General features: G+C 42.6%; 1 protein-coding gene across 3 annotated transcripts in view; it reads left to right on the top strand.

Annotated features, from left to right (window-relative positions):
* The window catches only part of LPIN1 (lipin 1), a 160,425-nt gene that overhangs the window by 109,132 nt on the left and 29,311 nt on the right, over positions 1 to 21,982 (top strand). Inside the window, exons 3-11 of one of the 3 annotated variants that reach the window (XM_054981338.1) lie at positions 3,466 to 3,666; positions 5,281 to 5,376; positions 6,084 to 6,409; positions 8,009 to 8,116; positions 8,686 to 8,739; positions 10,183 to 10,290; positions 16,513 to 16,639; positions 17,044 to 17,359; positions 20,765 to 20,858. In XM_054981338.1, coding sequence (XP_054837313.1) covers positions 3,466 to 3,666; positions 5,281 to 5,376; positions 6,084 to 6,409; positions 8,009 to 8,116; positions 8,686 to 8,739; positions 10,183 to 10,290; positions 16,513 to 16,639; positions 17,044 to 17,359; positions 20,765 to 20,858 — 1,430 coding nt within the window. The remainder of the gene's footprint in view (positions 1 to 3,465; positions 3,667 to 5,280; positions 5,377 to 6,083; positions 6,410 to 8,008; positions 8,117 to 8,685; positions 8,740 to 10,182; positions 10,291 to 16,512; positions 16,640 to 17,043; positions 17,360 to 20,764; positions 20,859 to 21,982) is intronic. The other 2 variants (XM_054981346.1, XM_054981351.1) reach the window with 2 other exon arrangements.

Here is a 21,982-nt window from a genome sequence, read left to right as displayed (position 1 = left end):
ATGAAAGTAAAGGAGCAGAGCAGAAGGAATCCAAGCAGCTTACTGTTCCTTTGAAGCCTGGCACCACTCGGCTTGCGCTTGGAGGAAAAGGAATCACGTGGGTGGGGCCAAAAGCCACGCCTCCAAATGAGCCCTGGCTCGTGTGCCCACAGAGAGGGCTCTGCGTGCCGGCTGTGGCACGCGTGCCATAGGTTCGCCATCGCTGGTATATAGTATAGTATAATGATTTTTTGACCAATGGCCAAAAGATATCCTTGAGAAGTTACCTTTAAGACTCCATCTTTAAGACTTAACTCAGATAAACTACATTTTTTTAAAAAAATTAAATACTTGAAAATAGAATTTTCTAGAAGTATGTGCAAGTGAGGTCACATTTGAGTTGCAAGCATTAAGGGGTCAGGATTGACTAAGTTAAGTATATCCCTTTTAGCTATAGCTCTTTAACACATAGTGAGGCTGACAATGTATATTGTCCCTTTCAGACAAAATGGTGATCATGTATATCGGAAGGAATGCATGTAGCGCATTCTGCTTATACGTACTGTTGCCAGGCTTTCCGTCTACTGTATACTGAAAAAAGTTTATATTTCCAGTGGCAGGTTTACCTATGTAAAATGTGTGAAAATAGGTTGTTGTATGCTCAGTGTCCTGCTTTCAGGTTTTTGCCTTTCTTGGCCACGGGGTTGGATGAGGAGAGACCTTAATGAAGGTAAGCTGCTTCAAGCAGTTGTCTCACCTCTTCTGTGAAAGGTTAGGACGGGGAAAACCCCTGCCTTGTGAGTTGTGCCTGGTTTGGTGTTCAGACTGGTTTTGTGAGGAGAAAGAATGATGAAGAAACAAATGAAGCCTTAAGGCAGATGTACTACCAGCATGTTTCTTCCTTATTATTCATAGTTACTCTGTTATATCTGAAACTAATCATCGGTTATTGGGCTCACGAGGGTTGCGGCTCACATGTACACACAGCACTGAGAATGACAGGGATGTATGATGATTTGATGACACCAGCAACTCCCAGTATCCTGTATAAGTCTAGTTATTGCTAAGCCTGGTGCCTGCTTTACACTGGGCTGGGGTGTTGTTGGTTATACTGGTTATACTGAAGATCACCAACTGTGACAGTTGAGTTCTCCTCACTGTCTTTGGCTGTCCTTCTTTTCTTCCTGGTCTCCGTTTTCTTCCTGTTGGGGAAATGTTGAAAGGTACAAAAGGAAAACAAATTTTCTGTCTTGGACTGTTAGAAGCTTTATCTAGTCTTCCTCTGGTTTCTGGCCATTGCCATAGGGAACTGGTTTTTTAAATGCTGCCTTTCTGCTTTTAGTTCTAGTTTGGCCCTAAGTCCATTGAAGTCCATGGGTTTAGAAAGGTGTAAGTCAGCTTAGAATTGCACAAGTAGCTACCGTTTCTTCTCGTTCATCTGGATATGTTTGATATCTGGAGTAAGATCAGAATCATGTATTGGTTGTATTGAAAAAAAAATAGCGATTCTGTGATGTACAATTTTGTGCCAAATATTAGATGCCATGCTATGATTCTGTGGGTGATGACTAGAATATAAGCAGTCCTAGTTATATTCTGGTTTATTTTCTAGATAGCTTTCTAGATAATCAGGGAAACTTTCTTGGAGCAACCAGAACAAAATGAGTCACGCTTACCACAGTCTCCTTTGGAATTGAGGAATGTTAATACTTCACTCAAATGGCCCTGAACTAATATAAAAATGGACATTTTTATGCCCATTTTTATGTCCAAGCCACAAATGCAATTTCATCATTTGGGGGCATGATACAACTAACAGTGCGATCTGAAACAGACTTGATTTCAGTGGGCTTAAATAGGTGTAACTTCTGAGGATTGCACTGTGAGTATACTAAGGCTTCATAGTAAGTATACTAAAAGTTTCATAGTTCTCTATCTAGAAATGAATAAAGATTACAGTAAAGTTGTTCTTTGCATTTTTTTCCCTCTTCAGGAATGGAGTGTTGTTGAAGAGCTAGAAACAGTTGAGTTGGAGGTCAAATTAAGTTGGAATCCTAGCTTAGACTTTCCCAGGGCTTTTTTTCTGGGAAAAGAGGTGGTGGAACTCAGTGGTTTGCCCTAGGAGAAAATGGTCACATGGCCGGTGGTCCCGCCCCCTGATCTCCAGACAGAGGGGAGTTTAGATTGCCCTTCGCGCCGCTCAGCGGCACAGAGAGCAATCTAAACTCCCCTCTGTCTGGAGATCAGGGGGCGGGGCCACTGGCCATGTGACCATTTTCAAGAGGTTCCGGAACTCTGTTCCACCGCATTCCAGCTGAAAAAAAAGCCCTGGACTTTCCATAGAATGCAGTCTGTCAGGGCTATTTGACTAGGATGTGCCATGTAAAGCCTCCGGGCCATCTTCTAATCCAAACATATACATGGCTCAAATCAAGCATGACATTTCCTTGTCTAATGGATGTGGGAAACCAGATCATCAAGATGCACATCTGCCTCCAAATCTCAGTTTAGATGTCACTTGTCTGCTTACCTTTTAAAATGCTGATGCCTTCAGCTGTAAGCCCAAGGCCTACTTTATTTTTATTTTTTTTGAAGAGTGGCTGAGAACCATTTATACATTTATGGAGCTCCTGATCATAATGTGTAGGCAGATTTGTTTGGAGTTTATGGCATAGCAGCCTTCTAACCTGGTTTCTATTTCTTTGTTTAGCAAAAGCACAAGAGGAGGCTTAAGGACAATTTAAATAACATAAAGCGATTAAAACTGAAATAGCAGCAGCGTGAAGCAGACCTCCCTAGTTCATGATGCTGCAGACTGTTATGGCATTAACTTAAATGTCACGATGATTTAATATGTCCATTCCTCTCTCCTCCTTTCCTGCGTGCCTCTCTGTCATTCATGAGCCTGTCTTCCTGCCAAGTCTTAGGTTACATAAGCTGGGACCTTTAAATTGCTGCAACATTATGCTTGTGTTTTGGGCTGTTGTCATAAGCTTTTGTGGCCTCGTCCCCCAGTGTCTGCCCCACTGCCATGAAGGGGGACAGTGCGAAAGTACAGTGATCGTGTATAACTCTCCCCTGTTTTGAAGGGGGCCTGTGAATTTCCTGGTGTTTTGTGCCCGTTTCCCCAATCAGTAATCCAAGCCACTTCCATAATGGGATCAAGAGTTCCATCTCATCCACAGAGTCGCTTACTAAAGGTTAATGATGTTTCTACAAATGTTCACTCTGCTCTTGCCCCTGATTTGGTAAGGGGGAGGCCAGGCAGCATCCCTCACAGGACTGGATTAGGTCCAAGGGCCTGCAGTTAATGGCTTCTCTCCAAGATTGTATAATTATTTCAAGAACAAACAGAGTTTCCATCCTGAGTCTCCTGAGAGATTGGTTTTGGTTCTGAAGAGAACTCGGGCAATTGCAAGTAAGTCGGTGGAGCTTCTTCTGGCTCCTCAAGCATTCTTCACTCTGCCGTTTTTTTCTGCTCCTCAGGCACAAACCATGAATTACGTTGGGCAGCTAGCTGGCCAAGTCTTCGTGACTGTGAAAGAACTCTATAAAGGATTAAATCCTGCCACATTGTCGGGGTGCATTGACATCATCGTTGTCCGCCAGCCTGATGGAAATCTTCACTGTTCCCCTTTTCACGTACGCTTTGGAAAGATGGGAGTTTTGCGCTCAAAAGAAAAAGTGGTAAGGAACAGAAATCTCCTCGTGTGTTCTTTGTTTATCAGGTTGCTTGTATGCTCAAGATATTAAAGTGAAGCAGGAATGTTTCCATTGTATACACTCACTGGGCATGTACATATAAACTTATTTAACCTTCATGGATTCAAACCAAACAGCCTTGGGAACGGTAGTACTGTGAAAAAGTATTGTGCATTTTTAATAAAGTTGTTCTGAGATCTTTCACCAAACTGCAAAAACACAATGTGGTGATAACTCAAGGCTTGGATACGCTGGAGCTTTGCCATATACGGAAAGTTTTCTGCCTTTCTCACATCCTTCTGTTTCTGATACCAAAAATACCTTCCCCCCCACCTTGTTTGCTCTTGGGGGGTGGGGGGGACAAGGGATCTCCTGCAAGATCATTTTGAAGAACATTTTAGGCTGCTGTGAGTGGAGGAGGGGTGAAAATATTAGACACCTTCTATCCAGTGCTTTTTTCCTTAAAAAAAAAAGTGCCAGTATTCATGCAGTTTGTTACCTTGGGGACCCAAGCCCTATGGCCAAAAAGGCGCAAATACTGCAGAAAGAGATGCTGGTACTGTGTACTGGCACATACCGCCAGAAAAAAAGCACAGCTTTTGTCTGTGAAAACACTCCAATGGATATAAGGCATTATGTGACAGTTTAATTGTATGAATATTTCCCATCTTTATTATATCACTCAGTTATTCAGACAGGCACATGCCAAGAACCTTCCTTTACATACTGATTTGGAAATAAATCCACTGCCATTGGTGGGACTTAGCTTCCACTTAAACAGAATTTGTTAATTTGTTGAGCTTACTACTTCTTAATGGCCATTTAAGCACTTCTTAGAGTCTCGGCAGCAGCTCTGATAGCCCAGACTAGTCCAATCTGGTCAGATCTTGGAAGCTAAGCAAGGTCAGTACTTGGATGGGAGACCACCACAAAAGACTGAAGCTGCTATGTGGAGAAAGGCAATGGCAAATCACCTTTGCTCATCTCTTGAAAACTGCATGAGGCGGAACTTCATGGGGTCACCATAAGTCAGTTGTGACTCAACAGTACACCTTCCTTACGAGTCTTGGCTTCAATGGGAATGTAACAGGATTAACTAGATATTTAATCTCCCATTGATTTCAGTGGGATTTTAAAGTGTTTATTTTTGACTGCTTGACTCTCATGAGCCGTGTTAATTAACTTTAGTTGGAAAATGCCCCCATGCTGATATGAGTTAGAAAGTCAACTCATGCCTCATGCTCAAATCTACGGAATGGCCTTAGACAAACAGAGGAGTAACAAGGAAGCATGACCTGAAACCAGACTGAAAACAGTCCAGAGTTATCCAAGAAGGCCTGGACTTGGTCTGCTGCATCTCTGTCCATCACTTTTCCTAGAAAGGTCAGATTAGAGACTGGGCAATAATTGGCCACATCATTTTTGTATAGGGTTTTTTAAGTCACTGGTGAATAACTGCTTCTTTGAGTGGCTGGAGGAAGGCACCTTGAGTTAATGACTGATTTATAAACGAATGAATGTACAACTTCCCCCACCCCAATACTATGCAGTTAAATGCACTTACGAATATATTTCTTAAAATGTCTTTTGTCTTTCAAGGTTGACATAGAAATTAATGGAGAATCCGTCGATTTGCACATGAAATTAGGGGACAACGGAGAAGCCTTTTTTGTTGAAGAAACAGATAATGACCAGGTAAGCACATGCTTAAGTCTGTATTTTCATTTATGAGAAATTACATTCCCTGCAACATAGTAAGAATTTAGCATTTGTGACGGGATACTTGCTGTGCCATATGAAGACAGGTACAGCTCTTTGCAGTGGAGAGTGTATCCATCCTGCATGTGTGGACGACTCGCAGTGCATTCTTATGGAGACTTACCCCAATGGGCTTACACTGGAGCACTTCCACATAGGATTTCACTGCCAGGCACCTGCCTTAGCACATTGATTTGGAAACAAATCAGTTCTCATTGGTGAGACTTAGCTTCCACATAAACAGAGTTAGGATCATGATACAAATCTAAATTCATTCTTATGTCCTGCACAAGAATGGCACAGTTTTGCACTAGAATTTCTTGTTTAAAACCCATAGTGGGTATGTGGGCTTGAGCTCTTATTAATGTATTTACCTGAAAGGAAGATAACCATGAAAGTATGATAATTTTCCTAAAAAAGGTTATACACAAAAGGGTTCCCCTGTACTTGTATATAACTATAACTTCTGTGCGAATTTAAAATATCCCCTTCTATTTCTTGGCAGCACGTGGAGAAAATACTAGTCTTCTTTTCAGAAAGATAGGGTATGTTTTTGTGGGTCAGTGAACAGAATTGTTCTGCACAAATGTTAAATTTCCATTGACAGGAAAGTAAGGCTCTGGCTTGTCTTTTCCTTTCTCTAGGATACAATTCCATCCTACCTGGCTACATCTCCCATCCTGTCTGATGGAGCCGCTCTCATGGAATCACAGTTGAAGAGAAATTCCATAGACCGAATAAGAAATGTGGATTTGTCCAGCACCTCCCAAGTATCAAACTGCACTTCTCCCCCCACGGAATCCACTTCTGGGGGTAGCTCTGTGAAGAAAAGAAGGAAGAGGAGGAGAAAATCTAGCCACAGAATAGACATTGCAAGAAGAGATACCAATACAGATACTACAGAAGATGAAAACATGTTTCCTATAGAATTGAGTTCGGATGAAGAAAGTGAGCTACTAGATAATACAAGGTATTGTGAATATAATGCATCATGTTAGAGTATTGGAGTAGGAGGCTGAAGATCAGGGTTCAAATTCCTGCTCTGCTGTGAAACTTGCTTGTTGACTTTAGGCCATTCACTCTTTCAGGCTAATCTGCACTACAAGATTGTTGTGAAGGTGAAAAAAAGGGGGAAGAGAGAACCATGTAGAAAAAGGAAAGAACAAAAATGTATTAAAACGTGGAAAACCAGTATAGTGGTTATGTAGTATAGTGGTTAGCCTAACCTACCTCACAGGATTGTTGTGATGATAAAATATACGCGAGGAGAACGATGTAAGCAGTTGTAGGTCCGTCCCCATTGGGGAGAAAAGTGGGATATAAATGAAGCAAATAAATAAATAAGGTCTTGGTTAGACAAAGGGATGCAATGCTTCTTGGGCAAGAAACGTCCAAGATTTAGTTGCTTTGTTATATGTGAAGTGGCCTTTCTGAGTAATTATTTCAGATTCTTTTAATATGGTTAACATGCTCTGATAGTTGTTGGGCATTGTCTGGGGGCTTCTGCTTTGACACATGTGGATTGATTTGTAAGGGGGCAGAGGATCTTTCCTTAGCAGATGGGATTGGACTTTGTGATCTTCAGATCCTCTTCAAACCCACTTACCTGATGTTTGACAAAAGTAGGGCAGAGCAGAACCTGTCAGTTCTGTTCTGGAAGTAGTCCAGACAGTGGAGTTTGTTTCTAGATGACAGGAAATAATCTTGTAAGGACCAGTCCCGCTCTTGGACTCAAGCTAGTGCATCATTGACCTGTGTTGGTATTCCCCTGTAATTACCGCACGTAGACCTTGGTATTGTGACAGTGAGCAGGAAGAGGGGAGCAATTCTAGCCTTCTTAATAGACTCAGGCCCAGACCTGGCACATAGGAAGAGATCCGTGATGCACTAAGGGTAACCCTAAAGAAGGGTGTTCTGGACAACAATTTGCTAGTAGCTCTATACAAATCAAGAATACTACCAAGCAAAGAATCAATTGGAGTATAGAATATCCCAGCTGTTCAGCATATGGTTTGATTTACTCTTGCTGAACTGCTCTTAAGCAAACTAACCAGATTTTAGGAGTTGTTTGCTATGGAGGGTAGTAATTGGCAAAGAACTCTTAAGAAGTAGGCATGTTCAACTGGTGGGTAATTGGACAGAGGACTTTAAAAACTGGTGAGCTTGTGTCTTTAATTGTAGGATACATGCTAACAGTCACAGTTATTTTATGGATCTTATTTTGATTATTAGTATTGTATTTTAACAAGATTCAGAAAATATGTGTAATTAATTTTGGGGAAAGGAGCAAGATCCACTGAGAAAAATTCCTCACTGAGGTGGTTAGGGAGAAGCCTGTAACTTTGGACTGACAAGTGAAGGGAGTCCAACATTTGTAAATGTCCTCGGAAGCATTTAAATCTGAATTTTATCTCTGAGCTGGCATTCGGTTTAACAATTCATGGAATAACATAAGGAAAGCAGTCAGCTGGGATGTTCTTCTAATGTTCCTGTACTGTTCTAGCATTGAACTGAAATGGGAGTGCTGGCCATTTTAAAAAAATGATTTTAATTTTTTTTTTATGCTCAGAACATCTATCTCTGACCTGAGTAGAGATGAATTGCCTGAGATAAGTTCCTCTTCAGTCAGCATACTTCTTCACCACCATTCAGACGGTGAATGGTCTCCCACGCAAAGGTAAAGAATATCTTACTGGAATATTTTAGGCCCAAACTATATGTCTCAGTAGCTACAGGTCTGACCCGTGTCTGCTGTTAATACCTGGTACAAACAGGTACAAGCAGTAGCTGAAGGTCGGGGGTCTGATTCCGCCATATTTCTAGTGTTGTGTGTATTATGGCTCAACTTGCACATTACATTTGAAAGTTGAAGAGACAGAGTCTAAACATTTCATTTTATAGATGATTATTAATCCTTTATAGTCCACCTTTCTCACTGAGACTCAAGGCGGATTACACAGTGTAAGTCAATGCAGTCCACAGGATGAGACATCTAATAAGCAAGGTAGTAGGTCTAGGATTACAGCAGTCTGACGTTAGACACGATATTTTAAACGACACAGAAAATATTATTACATAAGTATAAAAAACAAAGTAGTGAGACAGTGCATACAGTGAACAGTGGTATAATATAAATAAATGAATGCTTAAGACAAATAATCGTTTCCAGTTTCAGTCTGACTCTGAACTGCGTGTTACATGTACATGTGTTTAAGAAAACCTTGACGATCCATTTTCACTCTTCAGAGCTGCATCAGAAAGCAGGGGAGGAGGGAATGCAGTCAGGAGCAAAGTTTGTAGGTAAACTCAATGGATAGCAGAAAAGTTAAGTACCCGCTTTGTCTCTCTCTCTGCTTCTGCTTTGCAAATCACCTTCTCTTAAGACTACTTTGAAGTCAGAAAAGAGACTTAAGGGGTTTTCTCACATCCGTTTCTTTCAAACAGGCAGGTGAGCCCTCTGCGTTAGGCTGAATCTTGGAATGATTGTGGATCTCAGGTACATCAAGCAGGGCATCGCCTGTTACAGCTGTTTCTGAAAAGTTCACACACATAGGCTGTCTCACAGCCAAGCTACAAGTGACGCCTGACACAGGTTGGGCACTTGTCAGCTTCCCTCAAGTTTTGATGGGAAATGTAGGCATCCTGGTCTTCCAGCTGTAATGGAGAGCCAAGCTGTGTAGTTCCATAGTTCCATAGATAGGGAGCAGACAAGTTTCATCCATGTGTACCAGCTATAATGGAGGCAACTATGTAAAAGCAGGTAAAACATTTCCATGATTATTTTTTCAGGTAGCTAGCTGTGTTGGTCTGCAGTAGAACATCAAGATCTGAGTCCAGTAGCACCGTAAAGATTTTCAGTCGAAGTTTATTCCCTGAAAATCTTGCTGGTCTATAAATTACTACTGGACTTGAATCTTGTTTATATTATCAGTAGGGAAAATGTATCTTGATTGTGGAACTCTGGCATAGTCTCAAATGAAGCCTCCTGCACATGTGGAGCTCCCTGCTGTGACCTGAGGTCTTTGAGCTTTTAAAGCTCTTTCCCTTAAGGAGTGTGGTTGTAATTCTAACAGAAAGTTCTGAGCTGAATGCTAAATTATAGAAAAGTCCATTTTTCATGAACCACGGAAATGAAACTTGCTCTTTCATTTTCCAAATATTTCTAAAAATGATTGCAGCTAATTGTATAGTTCTAATGAATTTCATATTTACGACATCACACTTTTGTTGTTAAATCAGTGCTTAAATAATGGTGGAGTACATATACATGAATACATATTTCAGATAACATCTGTCTAGCCGTCTCTCATGTTTAGGACATCACGCTCTTCAGTGCTTAGATGGTGGTGGAGAACATATACATGCATGCATATTTTAGGTGAAATCTGTCTAGCGGTCTGCTTGCTTTGTACTTTTCCCCCCTTCAAATTCGGAAGTATTGCACCATAAGAAACCAAGGTACAACTTTGGTGCTGCTGATTACCATTTCCCATACGTTAGAATGATAGCTCTAATATTTGCATAGGCTTGTTTGGTGTTTTTGTTTATGTGATGATTTGGTGGCTTTCTGAACTGTAGGCAGCCTTCTGTTTCTCTGCCTGTCACGGTTTTAGGCTTTGTCCCCTGGAAACCCTCTTCTCAAGAGGGCCCACAGAGTGTTCCAATAGGCATATGTTACCTGGAGCATATTGTGAATAATGACGCCTCATTTTTCTCTCTTTTACTGTATGTGGCACTGTCCAGTAATCCTATAGCTTGCGCAGGAAAGTCCTCTCATCTTACTGTTCCGGCAGAGGGAGGCTTATCTAGTTCTTGTCCTCAGCCATCCACTCAGTATCCTGCTACGGACAGGTAGAACAGCTACTCTCTCCCCACTGTTTTTTTAACACTTTTAACATTTTTAACAGTATGCAAACTTTATGAGACTTACAAGACTACTGCTTAGTACTAACCCAGTTGCTTGACCAGAAATTGGAGGAGATCACATAGGGGGGTTCTGGGGGCGGGATGGGGGTAACAACTTTAATGTTAGAAACTGTACACAGCTAGCCAGTGATTTGGCTTGCTGGTAGGTTACTACATGCAATTTGGTCCTTTCTTGCAATATCTGGCCATGAACATCTTTCATTTCCTCCTGTTCCATCTTCCTCTTCCCTCCTTCAGATGCTGGTTGGAGGAGATCTGCTCAATTTCCAGACCTTTCCCACTTGAGTATCTACTCGTACCTCCCCCCCCCCCCGTTTACTGCCTAGTTCGTGCTGTTTTCTCCAGCACTAGATCCCTATCTGCCAATCCAGCACTTCCATGACAACATAGCAGCTTGACCAATAGCAGCTAAATATATGTTGCCAAGGATCTTTTGCAAGAGTAAAAGATGCTTGGTATGTACTGATGCATACATGGCACCCACCCATCCTGAAAGGCTTTCCCATTCCTTTTAGAAAAAGAAACAGTGCTGCATTTACAGAAGTAATGTCCACACAGAGTTCTCTATATCAGAGCATCCGTGGGGCTCTGCATCAGTGTAGGGACCAGAATTGCAGATAGGAATTTAAGAGATATTATATATTAAAGGGACATCTCTGTAACACCCTTATTCTCAATATTTTTAAATTGCATAGGGATATGCCTCTAGTTTCTTCTTGAAAAAGTTCCTTTACAGAAATGTATTTCTTTCCACGCGCTTTAATGGAAATGCAGTGACTATAAAAACATCATTTGCAAAACACAGACAACTGACAGTGTTGCCATAGGACAATCAGGCTTCTCAGTGAAAGCTGGTTTAAAAGCAGTTCACAGCTGTGCTGAATTGCTCAGGAGGAGATAAAAGCAAAGCCCCCCAAGGTCTTCTCTGCAGTACAAAGTGAAGTCATAACTTTTAACACAACCACACAGACACACAGCACAGGCAAACAGAGAGCTTTATATTGACGGAACTCCCCATGAAGAGAGGAGAGTTCTTGCATGAATATTAGAGGAAGCATCGCGCATTTCTTTTACAATGCTTGAAAATACAAAGGGAAAAATCTCCTTTGGCACTCTCTAGATGAGCAAAAGAGCCAGAAGTGTGCCCCAGGGTTGTCTGGAGGAGAAAGGCGAACAATAAATAATGTAAATATAAATAAATAAATATACTGGGTACTAGTAACTTGAAGGCTTCAGGCCTAATCTACCCCTCCCCGCCCCCCAATACAACCAGCTTTGCCCTGATTTTTCAGCTCAAATATATGTTTACTGTAGCAACAGGACTTCCGGGCAGTCCATTTTAGTAGACGGCTGCCCAGATAAGAAGTGCCCTTCTGCATTAGACATATGATCTGTCTAATGCCGCATCATGTTTCCCACAGTGGCCAATTGGATGCCACTGGAAGAGTCACAGAAGGGGCTGCCTCAGAGTGGGGGTTGTCCCATAAACCAAATTGCTAATGTGCTTTTGCGATGAGGGAAATGTGTAGGCACGCTGAGGGTCTTTCTCTTGTCTAAGATCTGTGGGGAAGGCAGCAACAGTTATCCTCAAGATTTGAACTTGTATCTGGGGAAAGAGGAATTGTTTAGGTTCTGGGGAACAGAGGACTACTAAAGCCTGCTCCCTCTGGTTATTTAAGATTCAAGTGAGTTATTTGGTTAGTAGATAGGAACATCAGAACATTAATATTTACTGCTTATAATGCACCCCAAGCAAAGAATTACCTGGTCTTGGTTATTCAGTGGTTAAGTGGTTGGGTTGCAAATCAGCACCCTGCTGGTTCGACTCCCACTACTGCCATGAGCTTTGCAGGTGGACTTGGATAAACCTCTCCTCTCTGCCCCAGCTCCGTGGCTGTGTTGTGGGGATAATAATTACACTGGCTTTGCTCACTGCTCTGATTGGGCACTAATCTGTTCAGAAGGGCAGTATATAAGCACAGCGTTGTTATTATTTCTAAAAATAAATGTAATCCCTTTTCTGGGGTGAGAGTACTGAAGTGTAAAGCTTTCAAGTGTAATCCTGAGTTACGGGGTTTGAACAGCCCTTGAAGCAAGATAAAAAGTAAAGTGGGAACAAATACTATGTGTTAGCAACATGGATGTTATGTATTTGGGTAATGGTGAAGGCAAGCTTGTACTAAGTGCACAGATATGGCAAGATTACAGAGGAAGGATGTGAAGAGTCTCTTTTTCATCCCCGGTTATTTTTCAGCTAGCTGCTTCCTAGACAAGGTTGGCTGTACTCAGGGCTTTTTTTCTGGGAAAAGTGGTGGAACTCAGTGGGTTGCCCTTGGAGAAAATGGTCACATGGTTGGTGGCCCCGCCCCCTGATCGCCAGACAGAGGGGAGTTTAGATTGCCCTTTGTGCTGCTCAGCGGCACGGAGGGCAATCTCAACTCCCCTCTGTCTGGAGATTAGGGGGCGGGGCCACCAACCATGTGACCATTTTCAAGAGGTTCCGGAACTCCGTTCCACCGCGTTCCAGCTGAAAAAAAGCCCTGGCTGTACTGAACTTTTGTAAGTTCGTAGCTTCCAGTCAAAGGAGTCTACTTACTTGTGTTTCTCCTCTGTCTCTGATTTAGAAGATAACAGTATACTTCCTTGTTCTGATGTTGTAAGGCTGCCAGATACAGACTGACAGACAGACAGAAATTCAGGAGAAAGTCATTTAAGTTCCTTAATAGATTGCTACAGTTCATTGTTTTCATTGGGTTTTTAAAAGCTTCTGAAGATGATTAAGGGACTGGAGTACTTTTCCAATGAAAAAGCTAAGTCTGGGCCTTTTTGGAAAAAGACAATTAAGGGAGGATATAAACAGAGGTTTATAAAATTAAGTATAAAGTAGAGAAATTGGATAGTAAGAACTTCCTCTTCCATAATTTGATAACTTGGGAGAGCCCAATGAAGTATAAGGGTAATAGATTCAGGGTGGAGAAAAGGAAGTACTTCTTTTCTCAACAAGTAAAGGTTGATGCCAGTTGATGGTGTGATAGCCACAGTTGGCTTTAAAAGAGACTAGACAGAGTCATAGATGATAGGTCATTAGCCACGAGGAATAAAAGGACCCTCCGAAAAGAGACACAACAAACCTCTGAATACCAGTGCTATGAGGTGGCATCAGGGGAAGGCCTTGGCTTCTGTGACTTGTTTGTAGATCCTCAAGGGCAGTTGGTTCACCACTGGTCTATAAAGACTGCTGGTCTGGTCCAGCAAGGCTGTTCTTATGTTCTTAGTGTATTTTGCTGTTCATCATTCAGTACTTTGGGAACATGAGATTAAATGTGAATTGGATCTCAAGGCCAGAAGGATTGTGAAGGACTCGGAGGACTCCAAGCTTTGATATGTCCCTCATGATATCATCAGGTATGTCAAGGGACCTGGAGGCCTCTCAGGAGATGGAGCCATCTTGGCCTTTTCCAGATTGTTCGTGAACACTTGTTCTTTTCAGCTAGATGCCAAAATGAGTTTGAGGGAAATGTCCTGCCAGTTTTCAAACATTCCCTTTCCCCCTTCTATTTCATATTTCTGTTCTGGTGCCGGTGACAGGTCAGTCTAGATCAGTTAGAGCCAAACGAAGTCCTGTCATTATTCTTCTCTCTAAAAATACCTGTCTTTTGTTCCTCTCCCTGCCTGTCCTACACATCTGTTATCTTTCAAATTAAAATTGTAAACTCTGAGCGGGAACAGCATTTGTTCCGGCACAACTTATAAATATATTCTCCCTGGAAACTATGATTGCAATATGTAGGTTTTGCCAAGAGACGTATCTTTTTCCTGTTCTGTAATGCAACCTGTAAGCACATTTGTACTAGGAATTAGATTCTGCCGTCTTGGTTATTTCTTGTCCACATATCTAGTGTTCTAGCAGTGCGAAGTGATCATCCAGGGCAGATTGAGTCCTGTTGGGCTGATGGCCTAGGGTCTGCCCTACCGCACTGGGGCCATCTGGTCCTCTTCCCCCTGCCAAGGCCAGCCCAAACAGAGGGGTGGATGCTGCTGTGAGGGCCACCTTACTTCACCACAGTGAGGGATGGATTGGGGCCTCCTAGCAACCACAATCGGGGATAGGATGGGGTTGTCCCACCCAGCCTCATCTTGCTGTGGCAAAGGATGGGGCTGCGTGGCGTCACCCTGCCTAGTTGCATTGGCCAGGCATCTACTCTGGGCTGGCCAGGGAGGCGCTTCCTCCTCAGGGCGGGGTGGAGGTGGGGCCCTGTTCCAGGGCCATTTCTCCCCTTCAGTCTGCCCCTTGAGATCTTCTTTCTTTTTTACATTTTATCTTCTGTTGTGTCTTAAAAAGCAGTTTTTATGCCTGGTTTAAAGTTGTTTTCTAGGACTTTCACCTCTGGTAGTCATTGATTTTGGTGATGTCTCACTGTACCATTCATAGGTCTCTGTTAACCTGATGTTCTCTTATGGTGAGTGCATCGGAGTAAACTCATTTAGTTTGCTCAATATGATGAAAAAATTCCCTGGTAACAGAGAGACATTTTCAGGCACCAGAGTAACCAACCACCTGGGATTTTTTTTCAGCCCTGATTTTTAAATGTTTTGTTGGACAGCTATTTATTTGGTTTCTTTACTAGCTGTAGTGTTCACATTATTTCCTGTTAAGGGCTAAAATAATTTGAAAATGGATGGCCTTGGATTCAATTTAAAATATTTATACAATCCAGAAAAGACAATCCATCTGTTGAAGAATGATCAGATCTTGCTTTTCTGGGTCTAAATATATTTGTGCTGGGACAGAGGGTGGAGATGTGTAGAATGACCTTTACTGCATTTATATACTGCCAAACAGATTACTGGCATTGTCAACTCTGATACTGCTGATCACCTATTCTGTATGTTCACAAAGCAAATGAACCCAGATGAATCCCTCACTTGAATTTCACCCAACACCGTGATCAATATTGCTATTTAATGATCAGTCGCCAAAGTGTGTTTAATTTACTTCATTTTTTGTTTTTCAAGGCAACGAACTTCATCCATAATGCTGATTATATTAGTTATTAGTGTGTCCTTTTGGCTTGAGGTTCATTCAGGCCCTGTATCATTGCAGAATCTTTCCTGTTTTCTGCATGCATGAGACGGGGGGGCTCAGAACTGTTCACATCTTTTGGTGAGTTAGACCCATGTTAGACCCATGGTGAGTTTGACCCATGTTACATGAATTCAGCCACAGGGGGATAAATTCAGCTACATGGGTCTAATGTATCAAAAGATCTCTACAGTTTTGTGCCCATTTCCATGCTTGTAGATTTGTTTCTAAAGATCAAAAGTCTGTGTGTCTGGCTTTTCATATCCAGGTATTATTAAATCACACTCAAGTCTTCAAAAATATAACAAGAACCTGCCTTGTTCAGTTTATTTAGCTAAAGAAAAGGGGAGGGGTGAGTTCTGACAAACACCTAATTTATGTTTGTATTTAGGATTGAATGAATATGTACTTTATATTTTGATAGACTGTTTGCTGATGTACATAGAGTCCAACTTTTTTGTAACTTATTTTTCTGTACTTGGTTCTAATACCAGTCTAGCATGCATACCTATGAATATAATGTGGACTGTGTGTGCGTGTGTGTAAAGTGTCATCAAGTCACAACTGACTTATGGCTACCCCAGCAAGGGGCTTTCAAGGCAAGTGAGAAGCAGCGGTAGTTTGCCATTGCCTTCCTCGGCAGAGTCTTTCTTGGTGGCCTCCCATCCAAGTACTGACCCTGCTTAGCTTCTGAGATCTGGTGAGATTGGAGTATACAGTGTTGCGTATCCTCCTGTGGACGTTATACAGGATAAAATATTGAGAAGACATTCAGAAACCTAGGAGTTGGTTTTTTTGGGAGAGGGTTGTCAGAATAAATGGACGCCTGAAGTACTGTGCATTTGAGACCCATCTGCTCGAGCCTTTTCATCTAAACTACCAGTTTTGGTTGCCTGTTTGGGGCTAGGCTGGGGCCTGCCTAACTTTGAAGTTTATTTGGCGTATTCAGTTTGAATGGTATATTTGACATATAATGAATCATCCAGAAATATCTGTGTGTATTTCTCTTGTTTAAATGTATACCTTTCCCTGTCTCTCTCTTCCTGCCCCTGTTCTTTTTACAGTCGCCCAAGTTCACGGCCTCCCACTCCTAAAAGTGATTCTGAATTAGTCAGTAAACCATTGGAAAGAGGCATTCAGAATAACCCTCAGATGCATTGGGACTGGGGAGAACTACCTCAAGCCACAAAGGTATAGGAAAAGAAAAAGAACTTGAATGATCTCCAAATGATTAGGATAAATATATCTGGTTTTTACTTCAATTTCAAGAGCTGGTTAGGTGACAGTGCAGAGTTACCCCCTACTAAGCCCATAGACTCCATTGGACTTAGAATGGTGTAACTCTGCATAGGATTGCACTGAGAGAGTTTCCAGTTGGATCCTTAATGATTTTAAGTCCCGTGTATTTCCCCACTGGGTTAAATAGCAGTTCCCTGGGATGTTTCAGAGGGTATGGGAAGTGGCTGTACTACAACCCCACTTTAAATTGGGGCCTACTTCACCTCATAACTGAATGAGAGGGGGGGGGGGAACTTCTGAGTGCTCTAAACGTTTTTTTTTAAAAAACACTGATGTCTTTTCTTTGTTTTCTCTAGTCTGCTGTTCTTCTCAAACCAAAAGAACCCAGCCCAGTGAACATGAATCCTTCTAAAAGCACGCACTTTCGAGTGATTCAGAGCAACGCTTCAGAAGAATATAGCAGCTTGTCTCCCTTAACGATCCTCCAGGAGCCTGATGCTGTGATTCTGGAAGACACGGAATTGCGGGCGGCAGTAACTGAGAGAAATGAGCCAGATATAGATACTTTAGGGGCAGCTGCACCTCCACTCCCTGTCAATGAGGAAATAAAGCAGGCTGCAACTTGCTCTACGCAGCCACTGAGCAAAACAGATTCTCCTTCCAAAAAAAAAGGTACTGAGGTGTCTTTATTATCTGCAGAACGTGAGGTAGGGATTTTTTTTTTGGCACCCTGGTACTATAAATCTTCATGTAATGAAAATTAACTGATTGGAATGTTTCCAGAGATCTTGAAGGAATCAGTTTGTCTTGTGTGTAAACTGTGGAACTGAGGTCCTATCTGCAGAGGCCTTTCACCGAGGAGCAAAGAGACCGAAATGTCTTTAGTTAGTCCGATCTAAGGATGGTTCTGCAGTGAAAGGGGCAGTTTGACAGTGCAATTCTAAACAGAGTCACTTCAGTCTCGGCCCATTGATTTCAATGGGCTTAGACTTAGGATTGCACTGTTTATCTCAAAAGAGAAGTTAAGAAGCTTTGCAGAATTATGTCTGCAGACCTCTTCCAGGAACTTGCACGTTTTCACATCTCGGGGACTTTTAATTCTTTTTTCGGTTTAATGTGGTCATGTGCTGAGAAACATGCGCTACCATCATTTGTAGAATAACTAGCTCTGAAAAGTGAAAGTTCTTTTGTTCACATGCTTCAAAGGATACAGTGGTTTCCTCTTTCATATTCCATCCTTTTTTGCTCAGTGCAAAAAGTTGTGTGGAAGAAATGGTAACTCTCATGAAACGGATGGGAGTTTTTGGTTCTTTTTCACCCTCTAAACAAAAATGTTATGACTGTGTAACTGTGATATAGAAGGCAAAGGGAACAATCTCCTTTGGTGAAATCTTAAATGAAAAAGTAACTTACTAGCATGTTTTGAGCAAGAAGGCTCTTCAGGAGGAAATTAATGGGTGGGGCCTGATTGGTCAGCCCATACAATCTCCATCTCCCCAGGTTTGTTGTTGGTATGAAGTTCACATGTTACTACACTAGATTTCCTTTTATGGCAATATTTCACTCTTTGAAGTAAAGTATGTGTCACTGAATCAGACCAAGGACTCCTCTAAATTAGCTTTCTGTTTTTAACAGCTGCAGGCCAAATTCCTTAAAAAAGCTCTCAAGTCAGGGTCCACAGGAAGCTGCCGAATACTGAATTAGAGGCAGGAACCCTCAAGGACTTGTGGGGGCATCTCATTTCCTCTCCCCCACTATTTCCTCTCTTCCCTGAAATCCCCCATAGCCTCACCCCCTTTCTGACTCCTTCTCTCCTGCCCTCCCATCAACCAACCTATCTTTATCTGCCTGTTTTCCCTCCTTCCCTACCCCTGGCAAACTCTACCAGAGAAAACTATGGCCCAGTTGTATGGTGCTGGTTGCTGGGCTACACTCACTTGAATACTGAGGAACTTGCAAAGGGCACTCATTTTCTCCGTTATCACCTTTCCTGCACCATTTCTTCTTTCCATCCTCCTAGCAACCCCTGTATCCTCACCAGTATCTGCTTTGTTCTCTCTTTCTCATCCACTAACCAACCTAACTTTTATCTGCCCCTACATCTTCCGTGATATTTATTTATTATTTATTTATTTGCTTCATTTTTCTCGATTTTATCTTAAGACAACCCTTTAAACAGTGGAAAACTGTGCAAAAAAGACTCCCACAGCTTACCCGGGTCCCAGCCACCAAAGGAGGGAGGAAGTGTCAGTATGCTTGACCCTGCCCCGCCCTCCCAGAGGGAGGGATGGAGGAAGGAAAATGCATCTTGTTTAACTAATTGGATGTGTGCTTTCCTTGCCTCACATGGGGTTTGTGTGAGCAAGGCACCACTCTCTGCTCCTTGGGCAGGATGTAAGCCACTTCAGAGAAGTGGCTTACATCTTGCCCAAGGAGCAGAGAGTGGTGCCTTCCCAGGAGCTGCCTCCATCCGGGAGAGTGGTTTCATCCCGGGAGCTGCCTCCATCACCTTGTACGGGACTCAGATGAGCTGAGCCACATGCCTCCCCTCATGTGGGCTGAACTGGGCATTGTCATCTGTGTTGCCTCACTTTGTGCAGACCAAGCTGTCTGCTTCCTCTACCTTGCTTCACACAGGGCTCAGGTGGGCCAGGCATTACTTCCTCTACTTTGCATGGGGCTCAGGCAGGTCAGGCTCTGTCCTTCTGTCACAGGGTTGGGTTGGCCCACATGTGTGGGGGTGTCATGGTGCCCTTAATGGCCAATCCCTGTCAGGTAAATTAGGCTGAGAATCTGTAACTGGACCAAGGTCACTCACTGACTTTTGGTAGCAGAGTGGGGATTCAAGGTCCTAGTCTGAAACTCTTAACTGCTACACCACACTGGCTTTCTTGGGATGGCTGCTGTTGAGCAATAACAAGCAACCAAACCTAAGTGAGTCTCCAGTTGTTGCTGCCAGTCCTCTCCCAGATGAATCCTTCCTCAAAGGCTAAAATTGCTCCCATGCTCCCTTCCCTGCTTTTTATCAACAGAAACCAAGCCTGGAATGTGGTTCAAACTGTTGTGGTTGCCTAGCAATGGCCACCAAGAGAATCTGATTCTTAAAGCAACAGATGCTCTTTTTATTAATGTGGGTTTTAAAAATCCTCCTATGTATTGTTTTTTAATTTCAGATTTTTCTGCAAATCTGAGGTGTTTTTCAGGTTTGTAGAAAGATCTGTCTTGTCTGTTCACAGTTCTGTGGATTTTAGTATCCTCAGACCTGGCTAGATTGAAAATTAGCTATATTGATACTATCCAGGTCGGTATAGTCTGCTGTGACTGGCTTTGGTTCTCCAGGGTCTCAGGTAGAGGTTTTTCACACACACCCTACCATCTGATCCTTTTCTTTAAGTTTGAGATGCCAGGGATTGATCTGCAGGACTTACCACTGAGCCATGTCCCACTCTTTAATTTGACAGCCCACCCCTGTTAAACCTTCACATCAAGTGTAGAGTGCCTAAGTATACGGAGGCTCTATTCTTAGCGATTACGCCCAGTAATCATTGGTTGACCTCCATGCATTGCCTTAAGTTTTGTTAGAAACTAAGGCTGTTTCCACATGTACCGGCTAGCGCTAACCTCTTGCAACGAGGGCGTCTTCCTGGCGCGATTTCTGACGTCATCGCGCTACAATCCCGTTTTCGTGGCGCGATGATGGCAGAAATCGCACCAGGAAGACGCCCTCGTTGCGAGAGGTTAGCGCTATGCCGGTACGTGTGGAAACAACAACCTAAATGATTTGTGCTTTCCTAGGCTAACTTCCCTTCCAGCATTGCCCCCTTACTATACCAGGTTGTGGCATGAAAGGCAAGTGCAAGTTCATATTGCCGCCCTTACTCTAGAGTGACTCCCAGCATGAAGGTCCTTGATGGAGATCTGGACTGTCCAGTGACACTGAGAAGCAGAGACTTGCTACTTACCTGACTGTGAGCAAAAACAGAGGCAAGCAGAGAAGCACTGGTTTCCTGTGACAGAAAGGACTGTATGTTTGGATAAAGCAGCACTTCCTATTAGTATTTGTTCTGTGTTTCACAGATAAGCGGAGCCGACATCTTGGTGCGGATGGTGTCTATTTAGATGATCTCACAGACATGGATCCAGAGGTTGCTGCCCTGTATTTTCCTAAAAAGTATGCACCGTATAAATTAGTTGTTTCATTTTTTGTTCTTGGCCCCACAGATTTCAGTTAAACTCATATGTCAGAAAGCAGCTTCCTAAAAGTGAACAAAAAGTGAGGCCTTTAAAAAAAAAACTATACTGTTTTTCACTGGGGACAGTCAGGGGACCTGATTCTAGCAAATAATGCCAGTGGTGTGTTTGTTTCTTTTAGTAGGGTGGGTAGTTCGTGGATGTGACTCTCCTGAGTTAGCAGAAGTACTCTGTTACTACCTGTAGAGGAAAATGGGAAGGTGCAAATGCTATGCCCATGCAAGAGCAAGGGCAGGCAATAACTTTGCATGATTGCCCTTCCTCGCTGTTGGCCCGCCCTTCCCATGCTGCATCGCCATTTGTTCTCAAGGCCCCCCCCCATGTCTCCTATGCAAGCTACTTTCATTTATACACCCATAGAATCCAACCCTGTGAAAGCCAGGATTCCTGCGGTGTGGTCCTATACAGTTATAGCCTTCTTAAATCCATTGAAATCAATTGGCTCAGAAAGGTGATCAGTCTGATCAGACATGATGAACCACAAAGATGATCCTTCAAAGTTTAATTTCAGAGTCTGTTTGTGGTCATGGTCTGATAAAGAGGAATGCTAAGGACACCAAGGTAAACCTAGAAGTGAGTGTATCAGAGAACACAACTTGTATTATGGGCACAAACGAAACCCCCCCCCCCACCTCATTTAGAAGTGTATTTGCATAAAATGCTTTAGAGGAAAACAGCACTCCGGTTTTCTGTAGTGTCATTTATTTCTTTAGAATATTTCTATGTTGCTTCTACCGAGTCCTGTTTGAGGCAGCTTACAATTGTAAAATACAGTATGAAAAAAGCAATTAAAATAATCCAAGTCATTAGACATAAGCAGCATACAAACTGCCCATAAAAGAGAAGCAGGTCAGTAAAAAGCTGGTAAGATAAAACCTGTAATTAAAATACTGGGTAAAAAGATGTATTAACTTGAGGCCTAAATGTAAGTAAAGTAAGTGTCAGTCGAGCTTCAAGCGGGAAGGCATTCCAAAGGTTAGGTGCCACCACAAAGAAGGCCCTGTCTCTAGTTTCCACCCCCTCACGTCTGAAGGTGGGGGCACA

This window comes from Eublepharis macularius, chromosome 1 (assembly GCF_028583425.1).
Source record: "Eublepharis macularius isolate TG4126 chromosome 1, MPM_Emac_v1.0, whole genome shotgun sequence".
Classification (NCBI taxonomy): Eukaryota; Metazoa; Chordata; class Lepidosauria; order Squamata; family Eublepharidae; genus Eublepharis; species Eublepharis macularius.
Note: the sequence above shows the minus strand (reverse complement) of the source record. Positions and strands in the feature narration are given on the sequence as shown.